The 17,765-nt window shown below is 48.5% G+C and overlaps 1 protein-coding gene across 28 annotated transcripts in view; it reads right to left on the bottom strand.

The window, feature by feature from the left end:
- The window catches only part of TCF7L2 (transcription factor 7 like 2), a 202,952-nt gene that overhangs the window by 60,314 nt on the left and 124,873 nt on the right, over positions 1 to 17,765 (bottom strand). For 8 of the 28 annotated variants that reach the window (XM_047824753.1, XM_047824759.1, XM_047824758.1 and 5 more), the window contains one exon: positions 15,479 to 15,622. The exons of 17 other annotated variants lie outside the window; for them this stretch is intronic. In XM_047824753.1, coding sequence (XP_047680709.1) covers positions 15,479 to 15,622 — 144 coding nt within the window. The remainder of the gene's footprint in view (positions 1 to 15,478; positions 15,623 to 17,765) is intronic. 3 more of the 28 variants (XM_047824754.1, XM_047824761.1, XM_047824773.1) reach the window with 1 other exon arrangement.

Here is a 17,765-nt window from a genome sequence, read left to right as displayed (position 1 = left end):
CAGTGAACACTTTACTTCCATTCATCCGAGAAGGAACAAAAGCGAACCCCCCCCCCCCCTTACCTCGCACAGGGCAGAGGCCGGGCTCTGCCATCCCCACCAAAACGCACCCTTTTTCTGGTGGGGGTGGGGACCACATTGTGTTTTCAGGTTCATAGTGCAAACAAGGTTCCTGATTGTTCCTACCTTCACCGCCAATACATTTGCATAAAAATGGGATTCTTTTGCCCCTAAGAAGAGCCAAGAGGAAGCTGAGCCAAGAGCCTCAGGAGGGGACCCATGAGGGCAAAGAGAGAAAACGGTTCCCAAACGGCAACCAGCAAGGTCAGTAGATGGACCTTAAATTATACTTTGGAATCATTATTAGGAAAATAGCCCACCCCTTTCTTTGCTTTAAATTTTTATTAGGGTTTACTGCTGTTTTTATTAAGGAACCTAGTGTTTACTTTGTATAATTATTATAATTACAAAGTACTCCTGCTAACTTGACCAGTATAGGCTACTAAAGAAACACCATTTGACATAACCCAAAGTGTTACTTCCCTAACTGCAAGTGATTGATATACCTTGATCTTGACCACAGATTTCTATAGGGATCTTGGGTATCAGTCAACAGCCCTGATTTACTAGTTGGTCATAGGGCTCAACAATTTTTTTTTTTTTTGACCTGTAGAGTTTACATGAAGTACTAAGACTCGAAATAGCACAAATCATCCCTCCCTTCTCAGTGAGACACCCACCCACCCCTCTACCCAGCCAAGCTGGATTAGTCATACTAAACATAGCCCATTCCCAACCAACTCTTCAAGCTTTGGCAGGCCTAGCCCAGCTGACATTCCAGGCCCAGTTTAACATTACATAACGAGAGTTTCCCCTCCCATCATGGGCTGCAAGTCAAAACAAACCTGCTGAACTCGGAAGCAAGGTACCAGCTCATGTCCCAGTTACAGGACATGGGACCACACGGGGTAGAAGAGAGCTCTTAGCGAAAACTTAAAAGTCACGGGTGAAGTGAATCTGTTCTTATTGTGGTCAACTCAGTCATACTTTGAGTTCAAGTACTGGAGATCCCCAACCTAGACGCTTTCCAAGTTTTATCACACAGTGTTGGTATCAGACTTGTTTTCAATGAATCATTTTCACACATTTCTGTGCGTGACTTTTTAACAAAAATCCAGAAAGCAACACTGTGAAAGAATCCCCAAATACCGGTCCTCTGGGAAAGGTGGTAGGATTATACAGGAGGATACAATTCCCTGCCAAAGAGTCGTTGTCCCTCCAGCATTCAAAACACAAATGAACGGTAAGATCTGATTTCCCATGTATTGCTAAAGCACATTCACTGCTGGAAAAGTTTCCAATACTCTCTATGTATGAGCTACAGCTCACCTCTTCCTAGTTAACTTCCAACAGAAAATCCTATTAGTACGTGATCAACACCATCAGGAACGAGCCTCTGGATCATCATTATGTCAACACCCAGAGCATCCCAGAAAATGAGGACTTCCCAAATGGAAATCAAGCGAATTCCTAACGAACGTGCGTAACTTCAACACACCAATCTAGAAAGAGCTTCAAATCAATGGCGCTTGACAGGAATGGTTCACAAAGTCAAAAGACCTTGAATCAGGGGTGACAGAATGGAAAGAGAAAAGCCAAGAGGACCCGATTCTAGTCTTGACGCCTGACAGTATGACGTTCTGGCAGCCATCTCCTCCCTCCGGGCCTCAGCTTCCCAGGTTTACAGAAAGGACTGGACAAACAGGCAGGTTTGATTACCAGAGACCTCTCACAATCCTAAAATCTTATAACTGATTCTACCAACCCACCCACCCTGACCACAGTGAACAAAGTACTCTCTGGTTGGGGTTACATGCACCAGGAATTGTTTGTGCCAATATGTTAAGCCACTCGGGTCCACTTCTCTGACCTGGCTTATTTCAGTTGTCTGGCACTGGCATCCCAGGCCCGTGTATACAATGACCTCACCAAGAGCTCACTACCTGTTTGGTAACACTCAATGTGTTATTATCTCCTTACCCACAAGAGAGTCCCAGTCAATCTCCTTAGATCACCTTTATTATTATTATTATTATTATCATTATTATTATTATTATCATTATTATTGTTATTATTTAATTCTGGAGACCACATCTTTTCTTAATAAACCAGGAGCCAAATTAAAAACATTGATCCCCAGAGCATGGAGGGCTGTTGGCCCTATTCTAAATAGCTCCAGCTTATGGTGCTTTTAGAATTATCTTTCTTTCCCCTCCTTCTAAACTGTTAAAGACTAGAACGCTCAGACGCTGATCCGTTTGGAGCCCACAGAGGATGCGTCCCACAGACAGGCGTACATAGATCTTTGTGGTTGGAAGAGAGGCAGAGCAGAGACTTGATGTTGAACGAGCAAGAACAAAAACGTGGTGAGAAATCCCACTAGGGGGACAAAATGGAGGAGTGAAGGCGGGAAGTGAGGGGTGAAGAAGCAGAAAAATGGGTCTGGCCGCATCTAAGCTATGCATGGTAACTCTCCAAACCCCAAAGGCAGGCTTGTCCACAAAACTCCCTCTTTAACGTGGCTTTCTTTGGCAGCCTCACTACCAAGCCCATTCGCACCAACATGGAGGGATCCAACCACTGCGGGAGTTTGGGTTTCTCCAGGGGGCTCTGGAGGCAGCGTCTTCTGATGATGCTTCGGAAATGAGCGGACCTCGGGATGGACTCAAGCCATCTGCTCCTACCCTGATCCCCAGCACCAGAATGGTGCCTGGCTCAACAGCGTTCACTGACATCATGCTAAATGCGCCCAGGCTGTCCCAAGAGCTGGTGTCTCTGTTGTGTTATCCCGAGAGTCCACGAGACCTGTCTTTCAGGCTTTTTCATAATTTGTGTGCACAAGCAGTAGAGGCCTGTCCTACAGACTCAAGTGAATGGCCTTTATGACCGCTGTCAGAAGTCCGATGTCTGAACAAGTGGGGGCTGAAATCCCTGCTTCACGCCATTACTTCTGGGCCCCCTTTAATCCTCATCCGCCAAGGTAGAGAGATGACACCGCCTTGTCTACCTTAGAACCTGGCCTGGGAACCAAGCCCCCAGCCAACCGGAAGAGTAGAATAAGCATTCCCAGAGTGTCACCCGATATTGCCAAAGATAGGGCCAGATCGTCAGGCACTGTAAAAAACCAGAAGTGGGGCTCGATAATGTCGAGACATTCAAGATTAAGTTGAAAGGGGAGCTTACGATGTATTTTGTAGGCTGTCTGCAAGTCCATTAAGACACTGTACCCTTTGTCCTAAAATTATAGGCTACTGTATACTATACTGCGGTATCACCAAAAAAAATCACTCTGAATGCCTTGCCCTGAAAGGGATAAAGAAGAGGCCGGGCGATGGTAGCATTAGGGGTAGAATCTTACTTCTAAGCGTTTTCCCCCAGTGCTGCTTGCTCTATGCCCCTCCCTGGTGTCCAGATGACATCTATTAAATTCAGGCGCTGCTCCACAAGGGATCTTGGCCTCTGGCTAGAAGAATAGCATCAAAATATTGCTTGCTAACAACCCATAAATTTAAACAATCAGGATGGCAAGAGGAGGTTGCCTGGGAATCATCATAGAAGAGAAGTCAAAAGCAATGTGGTTTCAAATGGGACGCACAGACAGACACCCCTCCAGCAGGATGTTCCTTCTTTCACAAAGGCAAATCCTTAGGCTCCCACGAGGATTAGGAAATCATCTCTTCACTCATGTGACCACTTACAGTCTCGAAACTCCAAGGAAGGTTTTGGCAGAGATGGCAGGGGGTGAAGGATCTCCAAAGAACAGCACGTCTGACCTGACTGAAGGCATCAACTCAGTTGACCCATGGCCCATCCTCAATGTTGGGAAGGGTGTGAGTGAGGGGAACAACATAGATACGCAAGGGCACTGATGTCATTCAATGCACGCAAGTGGGGAGCAGCTTGAATAATCAGAGTACAGTCCTAGAGTCCCAGGGACACTGAGACCTGGGAAAGTCTCTTGACCTGGGAAGAGGCCTGGCTCGCTCCCACTTCCACGGTGCCGTCCACATGATGGACTTTTCCTCTGCCTCCTAACTTAGCCCACCATCATGGGGAGTGGAATGCGGGAGAAAGGACCACACGCTGCGCAAAATATATGCTTTATGCTCTGGTCCTCACACCCACTCACACAGAAGACATACCATTAATAAGGACCAAAAAATGTGGGCTTCCTCCCAGAGCCACCTTGTACGGAACACCTCCCGTCCTCAGCAATCCCCTTTACCATTATTTGGTTCTGTGTCCTACAAAGGAGGAGGTGAAAAACACGGGCTCCTCAGCATTTACACATGGAAAGCCCGCTCGGCAAAAATAAACTTTCCTCTTGCAAGACCTGTTTTAATCATTCCACCAAATGGCCTAATTTTTTTTCCCTTCATTTGCGGATCCCAGCAATTTTTTACCGTGGGTGGTAACAAGAGTCTAACTGTTTCTAATTATTTAAAAAACAAAGCCACACACACAAAACCAAACAAAACAAAAAGCGAGGCTGCCAATTGCCAAGAGACTCAGAAGCCACAACTTCCGGTAATAAAGACTTTTCTTTCCAACTATCATAAACCGGCGTATCTGGAGAGCATCTGTGTGTCTGCTCAATGCCTCCTGTCCATGACGGGGGTGCGCTGGGCCCATGCACATGTTATAGAACAGAGGGAGCTGGCATGAGAGGGAGGTGAGCCCCTCGCCTTTGCAAACATATGAAGACTCAGCCTTCAAGCCCCAGCCCTAACCAGGCAGCGGAACCATGGGCACATTCTTTTTGAAAACTGTGTGCCACGATTTCCCTCTCTTTAACCATGAGGAAGACGGTACCAACCTGGTGGAAGAATTGAGTTAACAGATGAAAACCACTTCGGCCAGAGCTGCTCTATAGGAAGCACTCAGTAAGCTACCACTACCTTATTTATATATAAAATGGGAAGGGAACAGTGTTAGTTTTTCTCTCATGGGGTAGCTGTGAGGGCAAAACAAGAATATTCTGAAACCCTGGAGCCGATGCCCCGAAGGACTGCAATTTCTAACAAACGGTGGGGACTATTAATACTAAACCACACCCCCCACCAGGGGGCGAGTTCTTTCTTCCCACCAAAGAGATGCATTTAAAAAATACCCACTGAGAATTAATAAGGAAGAGCTAACGTCGACAGATGTTTACCAGGTTCCACATACGCCATCTGCCTTACATACGTAGATTCACTGAAATCTCCCACGTAATGAAGGTAGATACAAAATGGGAAAACTTAGACCCCTAGGTGGGCTTCAGGAAGATGCGTGTGGTCATTCAGCTGGCCAGTCGCAAAGCCAGAGTTTGAATTCATGCAGTCTCCACCCCAGGCTCCCGATTGCTTCATTACAATCTCTGCAATAACTACCACCGAGTACCGAAACAACGTTCTCTCGTCTTTTGAGGCAACAGATCTCATCCGAAACAGCCTTGCGAGAATTACAGTTTTATCATTAAACCTGAAAGCCAGACTAACAAGTGGATTGTTTTCAGGGAGAGGAAATCCGATGGGAAGACCGTGCTATTAAAAACCCAGGAGGAGGAGATCGACACTGAAGAAGGCAGGAATTTCTTTGGGCTAACTTGAACCTCCATTTCCGCAAAACAGCCCTGTTGCACTCAACATGCAAAAAGAATCCAGTACAATCCTCCACTGTCCAACCTGGCTTTCTACCCCACTTGTTAATCATGCCTTGAGGGGGGCAGTAAGTGTAACTGCAGACAGTCAATTCGGTTAATGGAATTCTAAGCCCATCAGTTTTCAGCTGGGAGGATGAGAGAACCTTTCACTGTGTTTCTCTAAAGCAAATATTTAGTGCTTTCATCTTTTAGCGCCCTAACGGGAGATCTGTCGCCCAAATAAAAAAAATAAATAAACCTTCTCATGTGGGTGTTTGTAGAAGTGGTACCACGTCTCCAACGTCAATCAGACAAATGGCGAGGACTTTCAGAGAGGAGCTGAGCTTTTTGCGTGCTCTTCTAGAAGCAAGTTGGAGAGTTGTGGCACCGGGCCCCATGCTTACACTTGCACCACGGGGGAAAAGAATGTCGCCGCCGCCTGTCTCAGGTCCTCTATCAGTGCAACCCGGATGCAGAAATGCAACTTGCTTCTACCCCGCTGTACTCCTCTTGTTCTGCCGAGGTACCCAGGCTTGTGTTGCTTTGCTTCGTGTGTGTTGTTGCTCTTGTCTTCCTTAAATGGAAACCATTCATTCTTCTCCCACTTGGAAGTCATTCCTCTACAGGAATCTGTTGCCCGACAATGAAAGTTTCTTATCAGCAAAACTCGCTCGTCTTAGCTGAATCATCGATGCCCTGAATCTACCAAACTCTTCAGCCTGGCCAGCGAGAGGCTGGGAGGAGGGGAGCGGAGCCAGGAAAGTTGGGTTACTTTTGTAGAAGGCAGTTAGAATCCTTTTTCCCGATTCCAGGGGGCGTTTAGATGCCAGAAAGCCAGAAGGAGAGTTACGACTGTGTTTCTGGATGTCACTCCCCCCTACAATTTCTGCTTTCTGCACCGGGTCACTGTTTCCACTTCTCAACTGGCTGCAGTGGCAGGTTTCCAAGTAATTACAAAGACGGGAATTAGATGACACAACAATTTACATGTGTACGATCGCTTGTACCTTCCCCAGCAGAATCCACGGCAAAGGCGTCATCTGCTGTCCAGTCAAGTGTGACCCTCTGAGCGGAGCACCTTTGAGGTCACCTCTGCTCATTTCTCAAGAGGAGGACAGGCACTCGCACAGGATCCTCATCACATACATGTCCCTGCAGTGCACTTTCCCCTAGGAAAGCATTAGCTCTGAACCACCACGGCCTTGCCACGCACGCCCCTGCTCACGCCCCTACTTGTCCCAGCACCTGGGACATACCACTGATCACGAAAGCACCTCAAAATCCCTGGTTTCACCTAAGTATTGGCATAAGTGAGGACGGCCTGGGAGAACCACGCTGGGCCACCAAAATCTACAGAAAACACACCATCTTCATTTTACACGTTATGCCTAAACCTTGACAATCTGTCCCGACATCTGCGAAAGAGTAATATAGATAATTCAAGGCGGAATATTCCAGAAGTTGTTTCATATCACATTGCCGTCTATACGGGTGGCAATAATGTACATCCTTTATCCTTGATTCATTTTTTTTTTCCTTTGGTCACTGTCAAACTTAGCTTGAATTCCCCTAAATCCACGAGGTGGCCCAAAGCATACTGGGTACATGCCCAAGAAGAGCCAGTATAAAAGCCAGAAAATCCCACCAAGACTTGTCAATAACTAACGAGCTCACAAGCAAGGCGCCACGGTTACGTCTCGTTTCCCGAAGCAGGCACAAAGACCAGAGCAGAGATTCTGATAACCAACAGCGGAAAACGCACGTCTCCAAGAGAGAGACGAAGCAAGTCAATGCTGCCTTTCAAATGGTAAAAATGGTCACACTAACCCCCACATCTCCTATGACACACCTCCAGCAGATGGGTGTGTATAGGGCAATGGAGCCCTTCTGTATCCTGATGGCAGCGGTGGTAATACAGATTCACGCGGAAATTCACAAAACTATATACAGACCGAAAGAAAAGTCGATGTTGTTGGATGACAGATTTTAAAATACGGTTGACCCTTGAACAGCCAGAGCGGGGAGGCATCAGGAAAACCAACCCCACATCGTCAAAAATCCAAATGTAGGGGGCGCCTGGGTGGCTCAGTTGGTTAAGCATCCGACCCTTGATTTCAGCTCAGGTCATGAGATCCATCTGCTGAGCAAGAAGCCTGCTTGGGATTCTCTCTCTCCCTCTCTCTCTGCCCCTCCCCCACTCACGCCCTCTCACCCATAAAATAAACTGTTAAGAAAAATCCATCTGTAACTCTGTCTTCCTCCAAACTTAACTACTAATAGCCTATCGTTGACCAAAAGCCTTACAGATAACATAAACTATCAATTAACACGTATTTTATATTTTATATGTCACATGTCTTATATACTATATTCTTACAATAAAGGAAGCTACAAAAGAGAAAACATTACTTAAAATGTGAGAAAGGAGTGCCTGGGTGGCTCAGTAGGTTAAGCATACGACTTTGGCTCAGGTCACGAACGCACGGTTTGTGAGTTTGAGCCCCGCGTCGGGCTCCGTGCTGACAGCTCAGAGCCTGGAACCTGCTTCAGATTCTGTGTCTCCCTCTCTGTCTCTGCCCCACCCTGCTTGTGTTCTCTCTCAAAAACAAACAGATAACTATTTTTAAAAACAGAAAAGAAAAGAAAGTTGTGAGGAAGAGGAAGTACATTTGTAGTCCTGTACTGGACCCATCCAAAAAAAATCCACCTATAAGTGGACCCATGCGGTTCAAACCCACGTTGTTCAAGGGTCAGCTGTGTGTGTGTGTCTGTCTATGCGTCTTTATTTATGTATTTATTTACTTACTTATTTTTAAAACCTACATCTCAAAAGAACCTTGGTCACCAGACCTAAATTCAGGGGCACAAAAGCGTAGGTAGTAAGCGCCAGACTGAAAAATGGACAGTTGCAGGTGGCCCAATCAAGCAGAACTGCAATGAGGAAAGGCCAGCACGGGAACCCGATCTGAGTACGCGTTGCCGTCCAAAGCAGGGCAGGGCCAAGGAGAAAGGAGGTCCCGTTCCATTTAGGAGCAAACACAGCCGCGCATCAGGACAGCCGCAGGCCCAGAGATGCCCCACTTCCCTTCGGAACCGCACGCTTTTCTGAAGCCCGCAGAAGATGCCACAAGCGATCTTCTCCTCCTCCGCTCACCTCCAGCCGTCTTTCTCATGTGTTCTGGAAAAAGCGGCCAGAGGAAAGAAACATCCGAGCGACGGAGCTGTGAACAACCAACAGACTGGATGTCTTTCCGGGCGGTCACAAATGTTGTCTACTTTCTGCTGGAGGGGCTCCTCATTTCGCAGGAAGAGGGGCCCTCTCACCTGTCACCCTGGCTCCTGGAGAACCACCGGGCCTGCCAGAAACCCCAGCGTGGCGAGCCAGGCCTAGCAGCAGTGATCGAAAGCTCCCCGATCCCTCCGCCCCGGCCCCATAGCTCATGTTCCGTCCCAAGTCCTCTCCCGCCAGCTCTGTTTTCCTAAGCAGCAAGAGGCCACGGCCGGGGTGCGGGGCTGCGGTGCAGGGGCTCCAACAGAGCCTGGCAGACACGGTGGCCGGCAGGGCGGGGAAATACACCGAGTAGGGCAGCCGCACACCTTCCGTCACCCCGATCCCCCCCGCCCCCACCTCCCCTGCTTCTCTCCTTCTTTCTCTGGTGACTTTAGTTCCTTCCCACGGGGGAAGGAACGGACTCTCCCAAACAGAAACCTTCACTGTGGGCACAAGCAGTCCTCTTCTTCGACGTTCCCAGAGAGAAAGGCGGCCCAGCAGACGGCGCGCTTGCACTGGGTGGCATGGCCCCAGACACGTGCGTGAGCACACGGACAGGCGCACGCGCCCCGGGAGGTTTCTAACAAAGTTGAGAACTCCGTGGCTGTGCAAAGGCCACCTCCTTCCTCATTTTCAGCTCCAGTAGAGGGGGCCAGCGACTGATGGGAGAGGACCGCCACGGAAGGGACGGCCAGAACCCGAACCTGGCCCCACCAAGGATCCTAGGCCACTTCTATCACCTTCCTCCCGGCAGCAAACCAAAACAGGGCGGGGACATCTTTCACTACTGCCTTTTTTTAACCCAACAGGCCTGAAAGGGGACTTTCGGAGATGTGCTGGAGAAAGCTGGCAGTGCGTGAAATGAAGGAGGGAAAACGATCTATTTCCTGGTATTGCCTCTTGCTAAGCTCCCAGCAGCTGAGGTAATTAATACCTTTTGAATAAGGTGCAGAGGACTGGCCTGGTAAGGAAGGATGAAAACTGAGATCTCCTACTCTGCTTACCTGACAATAATTGCCCAATAAAAATGAATAAACGCAGCTCCGGAGCCTGGGCTGAAATACGGTTCCTATCTGTTCTTTAAAGTCCACGCATCTACCTCAGTGACATCACTAAAGACACCAAAAGCAGCACTCTGAGAAACAGAGAGATCACGGCAGACAGACAGACACACAGACTGATGTGACAGGTAAGGTCACAACCACTAGTGTAAAGCATCCACTCCCTCTATTCGGCTGCCGACCGAGTCATCTGATGGAGAGGGAAACGTGTTAAGGAATAAAAAAAAAATCTGAAGGCTAATTTCAACTCTCCCTTGACACAGTTTAGCCCTTTAAAAAGTGATCTGCTGCCTCACAGAATTACAAAAGGGGAGGACCCAACAACAATAAACCATGCGGGTGATAACACATCACGCATCAAAAGCCAAGTCTTCTCTATTAATGACCTTTGTCACATGGGATGCAAAGAAAACATGTGACTCACAGGAATAGGGGAAAGGAGGCAGTCACAAAGATAAGAGCCGTGATACAGCCTGGGGCGTCCCAGCGGATGTGAGGCGGCCCGAGAGGTGGGGACACAGGGCAGGGCACACTCACACCTTCCACACGGGTGAGCTCCTCAGAGGCCCTCCGTGTGCTCGGTGTGCCTGGGCTTCCAACTTTGTAGACCAGCCTCACCGGGCGGGAGGAAGTAAGAAGTGAAAAGAACAGCATTCACAGCCTGCAGTCCAAGGAATGGCAAACACGTGGGGAATAGGGCCTGGAATGATCCTTTACCCGCTCTGGGCCTATTTTCCCTGTGCAAGCTGTGTCCAAGCTGGGTCAATCACGTAGGAAGCAGGCTACATCATGATGTGCTGGGAATGGGATTCCACTGAGGCATTAGGGATCCCAAGTTGGGCACGACAGTGTCCATTTCTACGACTGAGGAGACTAGCGGGTAGAGGAAATCAACGCACTCATTGAACCTTCCAAGAATTCAACGGGACGCTTTCCGAGTAGAGAATGAGAGCAAGAGGAAATAACACAATAATGTGGGTGGTCCCACTAGCGATCCCACCCTGAGAAAAAAATCTGGCTGGGGGGGGAACTTGCTGGTGCACTGGCACAGAATGGTCCACGGCCGTATGCACGAAGCTACGGGTCCCACGCATCATGAGGGCATTATGGAATATCTGGACTCGTTTTGCCTTGTCATTTCCAACTCACATCCGCTCCCGCCTGTGATGCAACTGCCCTGTAACAGTGGAATTTTAGAGACAGTCTGTGTGCACTGGGGCCATGACGAAGCACATTGAGGGAAACCCACGTCTTGAATGGACAACCATGAAAAGTTTCACAGAGAGTCTCCATTGCACACATCACACTCAGGAAGGTGTCTCCATCGCCAGAGATGTAAAATAAACAGAAAACAATTGCACACAGTATGAGGTGAGGCCCGTCTGTGATTTTTTAAAACACACCTTTTGAAAGAATGGAAGGACGTCTGTCACAATATTAACTTGGCCTTTGAGAGGTACTTGTACTGTTTTCTCACTGCTTCTCTATGTCGTCAGGAGTAAGACGACAACTTAAACATTCTAGCTTAACAGAATGCTTGCAAAGTTGCAATGCAGAGACTTATAAAGCAAATACTTCCCTTCTAATGTACTTTGTTGTGTAAATCCAGATTTTCCATACATAACATGTATTGAAAGATAGAGTACGAAGGAAATGAAGCAGTATCTACATTTGTTCCAGTGACTAATAAGCAAAAATAAAACTTCAGCTGTGATGCCACGCTTTTTAGAAATCAGACATATAATAAGCCACAGATTTATAGGATGTGGTCTAATAAACCTAAGAAAAGTTTCATTTCCTCCTCGCCAAAATGGTTCACTCCCTGTCTATGCGACTAGCTTTGCAAAGTTAGCAGACGTCTTTTTTTTTGTTAAATGTGTAAATTGAGAGATTTAATGAGCACCAACAATAATGTGCCCCCCTGAATACACGCACGCAGGCGTGTGCACACGCGCGCGCGCACACACACACACACACACACTCCCTCCCATATCCTTAAATATGAAATAAAAATAGCCTCTACTCTAGCAAAAAGGTAGGTTACCCAAAACACCAAAAGGGACAGCGTTTGCCATCTTGTTAATCCAACCACTGATCAGGAAAAATTTATACAACCCCCGAAAAGGGGGAAGCAGGGAATAAGGGAAGGATTCAGACAAAGAACTTTTTAAAAGGTTGCTTTGCCAGCATTTCCGTGAAAACAGCATTAACTTAGCAATTACGGGAAAAAACACTCTTTCTTATCTGAACGCACTTATGCCACGGGTCCCGCCCTATTATGGTCACTATTAGACATGTTAATAGCCCCAATGTAATGACTGTGTGGCTAGCTTTAAAAGGTATGTGAATAGCTAACTAGAAAGAAGTGACTCATGCCGGCCAGGTGAATATTGATTTTCTTAGTCATAATTACTCAGTTGGTCTACCAACTTTAATTCTCTGGAGGGGAGGGCTCAAGGGATAGACTCCAGCCGCCTTGTAAGAAAAGACAGGGAAGGGACAACGAAAGTTAAGTATGGCTGGGGTACAAAGTATCCTGCGTGTGGCACTGGAGAATGCCACAAAGTCACCCGATGTGACTGTGAATGTCCTGAATCAAAAGCTTCCTCCCAGCCCCTGAGAGGGGAGAGTGTTGAATAGGACCCAACACATCTTCGTTAGCAAGTGGAGGATGGTTAGTATCCTTCCCTGAACCGTGTGCCGTTGCCATGGTCCTCATTTAACAGCAGTTTTAAGGCTACGCCCCTGTGCCGTGCGCTCCTCGGCAGTTGCTATACTTCCCTGTGGCTCACTTGCAAAAGGGGATCACAGCATCTCCCTCTCAGGGTTGCGGGCGGGTCCTAGAGTTACTGGGAGCTCAGTGCTTACAGGAAGCGCCTGGCCCATAGGGGGCGCTGTGTTGCATCTCACTCTGATCAGTAGTTCAGGGATCCTGGTAGCTGCCCCTGGCGAAGCAGGCGAGGCTGGTCTGCCACCCCCATCCCCTTTTACAGACACACGGAGCGTGTCACAGTGGGGTGAAGCCCCTTGCCAACAGAGGTGAGGGAAGGCTGGACTCAATCCTATGAGAGAGAGAGAGAGAGAGAGAGAGAGAGAGAGAGAGAGAGAGAGAAAAGCGGGACTCATCAGAAGCGGGGCCCGAACTCATGAACCATGAGATCATGACCTGAGCCAAAGTCAGATGCTTAACCGACTAAGCCACCCAGGCGCCCCCTACTTCTGACTCTACTCTGGCGTGGGTTCTGCTGTGCTAACCCAGAGCCACCTGGAGCACAGCCACGCTGGGATTTCTCTATCCCACCGCAAATCCTGAAGTAGTAAGTACTGTAAATAATACCTAAGTAGCTTCCGTGAAAATGTCCACAGCAAAGCAAGCCCATCGCATGGACACACTTGCTCCTAGAACCTTGCCGAGTGTTTGTGCTGGTCGCCAGCAACTCTGGCCAAGCCCCACTTTGTACGCTTCCGCTCACTGGATGCTCACAGCAGCCCCTGTGTGACCCCCCCTTCACTGGCAGAGAAACTGAGGCACAGAGCAGCTATGGAACTTGCCCAAGTCCCCACAGCCCATGAGGGGGCGTCTGCGTGTCTGGCCTATTCCCGATTTAGGGATTTAGACCCAATGCTGGAAGCAGGGCATATCAGGGCTTCCCCCAGAAGAGGTTTCTGTGTCCTGAGGGCAAAGCGGAGACATGAACGCAGTCGCTGGCCTCAGAGATCTCGAGTTATAAGGAAGAAACCCAGTCTTTCTGTTTCATTTTCCTCATACTCAAAATGGGTGCCTAGTTCTCTTTTATCTGCCTCGTAACTCTGACCAAAGATTAATGAGTTACCATTTGCCAGGCCACTGGGGCAGGAATAACTATACGTGCGGTGTGTGGCCTTATCATCCAGGGTCAGATGGACAGCCGGCTGCACTTGTTAAAACCTGGGCCAGGGAGGGGCTGCTGAGAAAAGGCTTCGCTCAGGCCATGGGCTGGTGCACACAGAGGGAGGCCTCCCTGTCCTGTCACACCCAGACCCAGTAAAGAACACGGGCCTTACGTGTTCACCGGCCCAGGAAATTGGAGTGCAGGCACCATCATGGGTGGAGAAGAGGGTGTTTCCAAAGAGACCAGGAACATCTTCAGTTTTATTTACATCTGGCCAAAGCGGGGGCCATCACACAGGAAGATTTTCACAGGACACTAACACAGCGAGTTACTAACCAGAGTTAGGACACGTTGCGGTGCACGGAAGCACCCTCGGTGTCGCCTCAAGTGGGAAGAAGATACAAAAGTGTAAACAAAGTATGATTCCAATCCTGTGGAACACTTTTAAAGTTTCGACACAGGGATGACGGGGAAGAAACACAGGCAAATATTAAGGGATTATAAATGGGTAAAAAGACGGTGGGTGTGCACATTTTCTTCTCTATGTTTCTCCACATGTTTTCAGTTCTCTTAAAGGGCTGTCTACTACTTCTTACATGAAAACAAGCTGGTGAGGATGAACGAGTACACCTTTTCTCTCGCTGAAGGCAAGACGTGTGGACCCGTGTTACATATTACTCTACGCCTAGGCCTGTTCCCTGTCCCGGAGTCCCAGCGCCCAGCACAGCCCCCAGCACGTAGTAGGTGTGCTGTAACTGTTTTTTAAAAGATAGACATTTCACTAATTGGCTCTTAAATATTCACTTTTCTTAAAAAAAAAAAAAACAACAACAAAACCTAGCATTAATACAAAATCATTTGCCATTCAGGTCTCAAGAGTTACTTAAAATTTTTTTGTCTGCATTGACTTCTGCTTTTCTGAGAACGAAAGCATGTTCTACATGGTCTTTATGCTTTGAGACTACTAATTTGAAGGGAACTGTCACTCCCAAGCACGGAGCAATATGGGGTATTGACATAGTATTGAATTATTTAAAAGAAATTAACAATGCTTCCTGTCCTTGGACAAGCGCGGCTGCGAGGAAAGCCATTCACAGCTGCCTCAGGAAGGTATCACTCGCTGCAGAGGACTGAGCATTTCTCAGTGCCCTGAATTCTACAAGAAAATCCTTAAGTTCTAAATAACTAATAACAAAGGCAAAGTCGAGGGAGTAACTTCTCTTCCCCTGGGAGCTGTGAAACGTCCCAGGAAATTATTTCCTGGGGGTCAAGTCTAATGGGATAACATCATTCTCACGGAAGCTCCACATGACCCTGGACCATGCAGCCTTTACGGGGAGCCAGGCACCTTGGGTTCACGGGTGCGCCACCCTCCACCCTCTCCTCGCAAACTAGCATTCTTATGGCCATGATAAACCTATCGGTGATCAGAACACCCAGACATCATGGCACCCGATGATGTGACGGCAACCCGGAGGGAATGTAGGGGTCACGGTGGGTGCAGCCTGCCCTAACACGGGGTGAACTTTGGACGGGCGGTTGCATTTCAGAGCTAGCTCATCTCATACCGTCATTCTGCTCCGAGACCTACCTCCAAACACCAGGGCTCCCCAACCTTTTGTAGGGAGTGGCTCCTTTTCATGTCCCTGAAGACTTGAGTGCTGACAGTGAAGTCTGAGGGGGGGTAGAGGTGCTGACAGTCATGTCCCTGAGTGCAGCAAGGGAGGGGGCACTGCTGCCAGGAAGAAAGGGGAACAGAGTGAGGCTTGGGAGGGAGGGGGACGCGGTCACCAAGGCATTCATGGCCCCCAGCCTTTCTTCCCTAACCCACGCTTCTCTACAAACTCTGAGCATGGTTCCCGATGCGACCCCAGGACTCTTCCACCTCCCTGCCTTCCAGCTTGGGGCCCCCTGTAGCAACATCTTAAATACAGCCTCCTTCATGCAACCTTTCTGTTACATCCCTTCCCGCTGTCCCCACCTCTGCCCATCCTTCCCCCAGTGGACACGGCTGCTCCTTGCTCTGAGCCAGCTGGCCAGCATTTTCTCTCTCTCTCTCTCTCTCTCTCTCTCTCTGTCAACTTACCTTACTGAATCTTCTATTAATTTAACCAAGTGATACTGCTGATAGTTCTACCCTACAAAAATGCAATCACATACAGTTCCACCCAATACTAACCTAGGGCTATCTGGGGATCTGTCTAGTCACCTTCTCCTCTGCCGGACTACGATTTTGGAGAGGCAACTACGTTTACATCTCTGGACCCCTCGAAAAGATGCGGCAGCACACAGGTATGCGTGCTCAAGAAGCAGGTGCTGTACTCAATTTCAGCCCGGCTGGAGCCTATCATGACAGCTGCTTCCTTGACTGCCGACCCTGTCGGGGGTTTTAGACAGGAATGTGCACGCTGTTCCTCAACTCCTCACAACCACCCTGTGAGGTAGGTATTGTCATGCCCATTTTACAGAGGAGGAAACTGACTCAGAGACGTTAAGGAGCATGCCCAAGGTCACACAGCTAGTAACTGGCGGAAGGGGAATAGGGACCAGGTCTCGGTCGACTCACGGTGCTGCTGTGTGGACTTGTTTGCCTGTCCAGACATTCCCTGTTACTCTATAAATGGGGTAGAGATTTTAGGGGGCATAAAGAGACCTGGGGTCCAAGAAGGGCTATTTCACAACAGAGAAATATCATTCTGATTGCCTTTTAGAAAAGAAAATATCTATGCCCTTTGTATGCATGTGATGGTTTCTCTACTCCAGTCTTTAAAAGGGTTTATATGAAGAAAAAAAGAAGTGCCATAAATAAATTCTTCACCCTTCTTAATCCTGAATAACAGAATTCAGGACTAAGGGCATGAGACTGAACTGAGCACAAAACCCAATATCTTATGTTCTGATTTCAACAAATAGCAGCATGAAGGAGCATAATGGATGCTAAAGACTCTGGGAGACAGCAAATCGATGGAAATAAAGGACGAATTCTATAAACAGCAACTGTATTTCCAGAACAATTTACATGGCTACCATATTACCTGGTCCTCCCATAGTGGCAGCAGGGTGGGGGTGGGGGGGGGGGAGGGTGTCCAGGAGGATTAAAACCATCCAAAGGCCACATGGACTCCCCAAATGGGAAGGGGTCACGTGGCCTGCAAGCTGGTGATACTCCAGGGTCCTAGCTGGCTGCAGCTGTCCCTGTGTCTGGTCTCGGAAAGCCACCATTGCCGGAAGCCCCGAGGTCTGCCCCCCAGAAAGGGCAGCCCAAGCTCCCAGAGGTAGCCCTGGTTGCCCATGCCTGGAGGTCTCTGGTCTCCGTCTGGGAAACAGAACGCCCCACTCTGCACTTCCCCACACAGCGCTCATTTGTAAACAGGAATGTGAGTCATTAGGCAAGCAGGAGTCCATTTTCAAGATCGGCCCAGCTTTACAACTAAGGTAATCTCATTCTGCCTTGTCACAGCGGTGACTCACCTTACTGTCTCCCATCAGAGGTGACATGGCTTAACCCTCCAACTGTTCCTGGAAGGAACCCAGCAACATGAGGGTTGAAATCCCTGTCTGCTCACTCTGTTTTCTAACAAGGTGCTGAGAGCAAAGAGGCAAGGCCCCCAAGGGCAAGTGTCCCAGAGGAGTTTGGGAAAGAAATGTATCTAAGGTTACCAGAGACCACGGCATCTTTATTGTCTTCCCATGGCCTTTCCTCGGGTCTATACTCCCACAGGGGCCTGTGGTTTATGCGGATATGTTACTTACACACACACACACACACACACACACACACACACACACACTTACACACACACCCCTCCATCTAAAACCCAGATCTGCCATTCCTGGGAACCTCAGAGCCAAATCTGCAGGTCATTTCAACCAATTCT

This window comes from Prionailurus viverrinus, chromosome D2, assembly GCF_022837055.1.
Source record: "Prionailurus viverrinus isolate Anna chromosome D2, UM_Priviv_1.0, whole genome shotgun sequence".
Taxonomy (NCBI): Eukaryota; Metazoa; Chordata; class Mammalia; order Carnivora; family Felidae; genus Prionailurus; species Prionailurus viverrinus.
The sequence above is the reverse complement of the archived record's forward strand: the minus strand, read 5'-3'. Positions and strand labels throughout refer to the sequence as shown.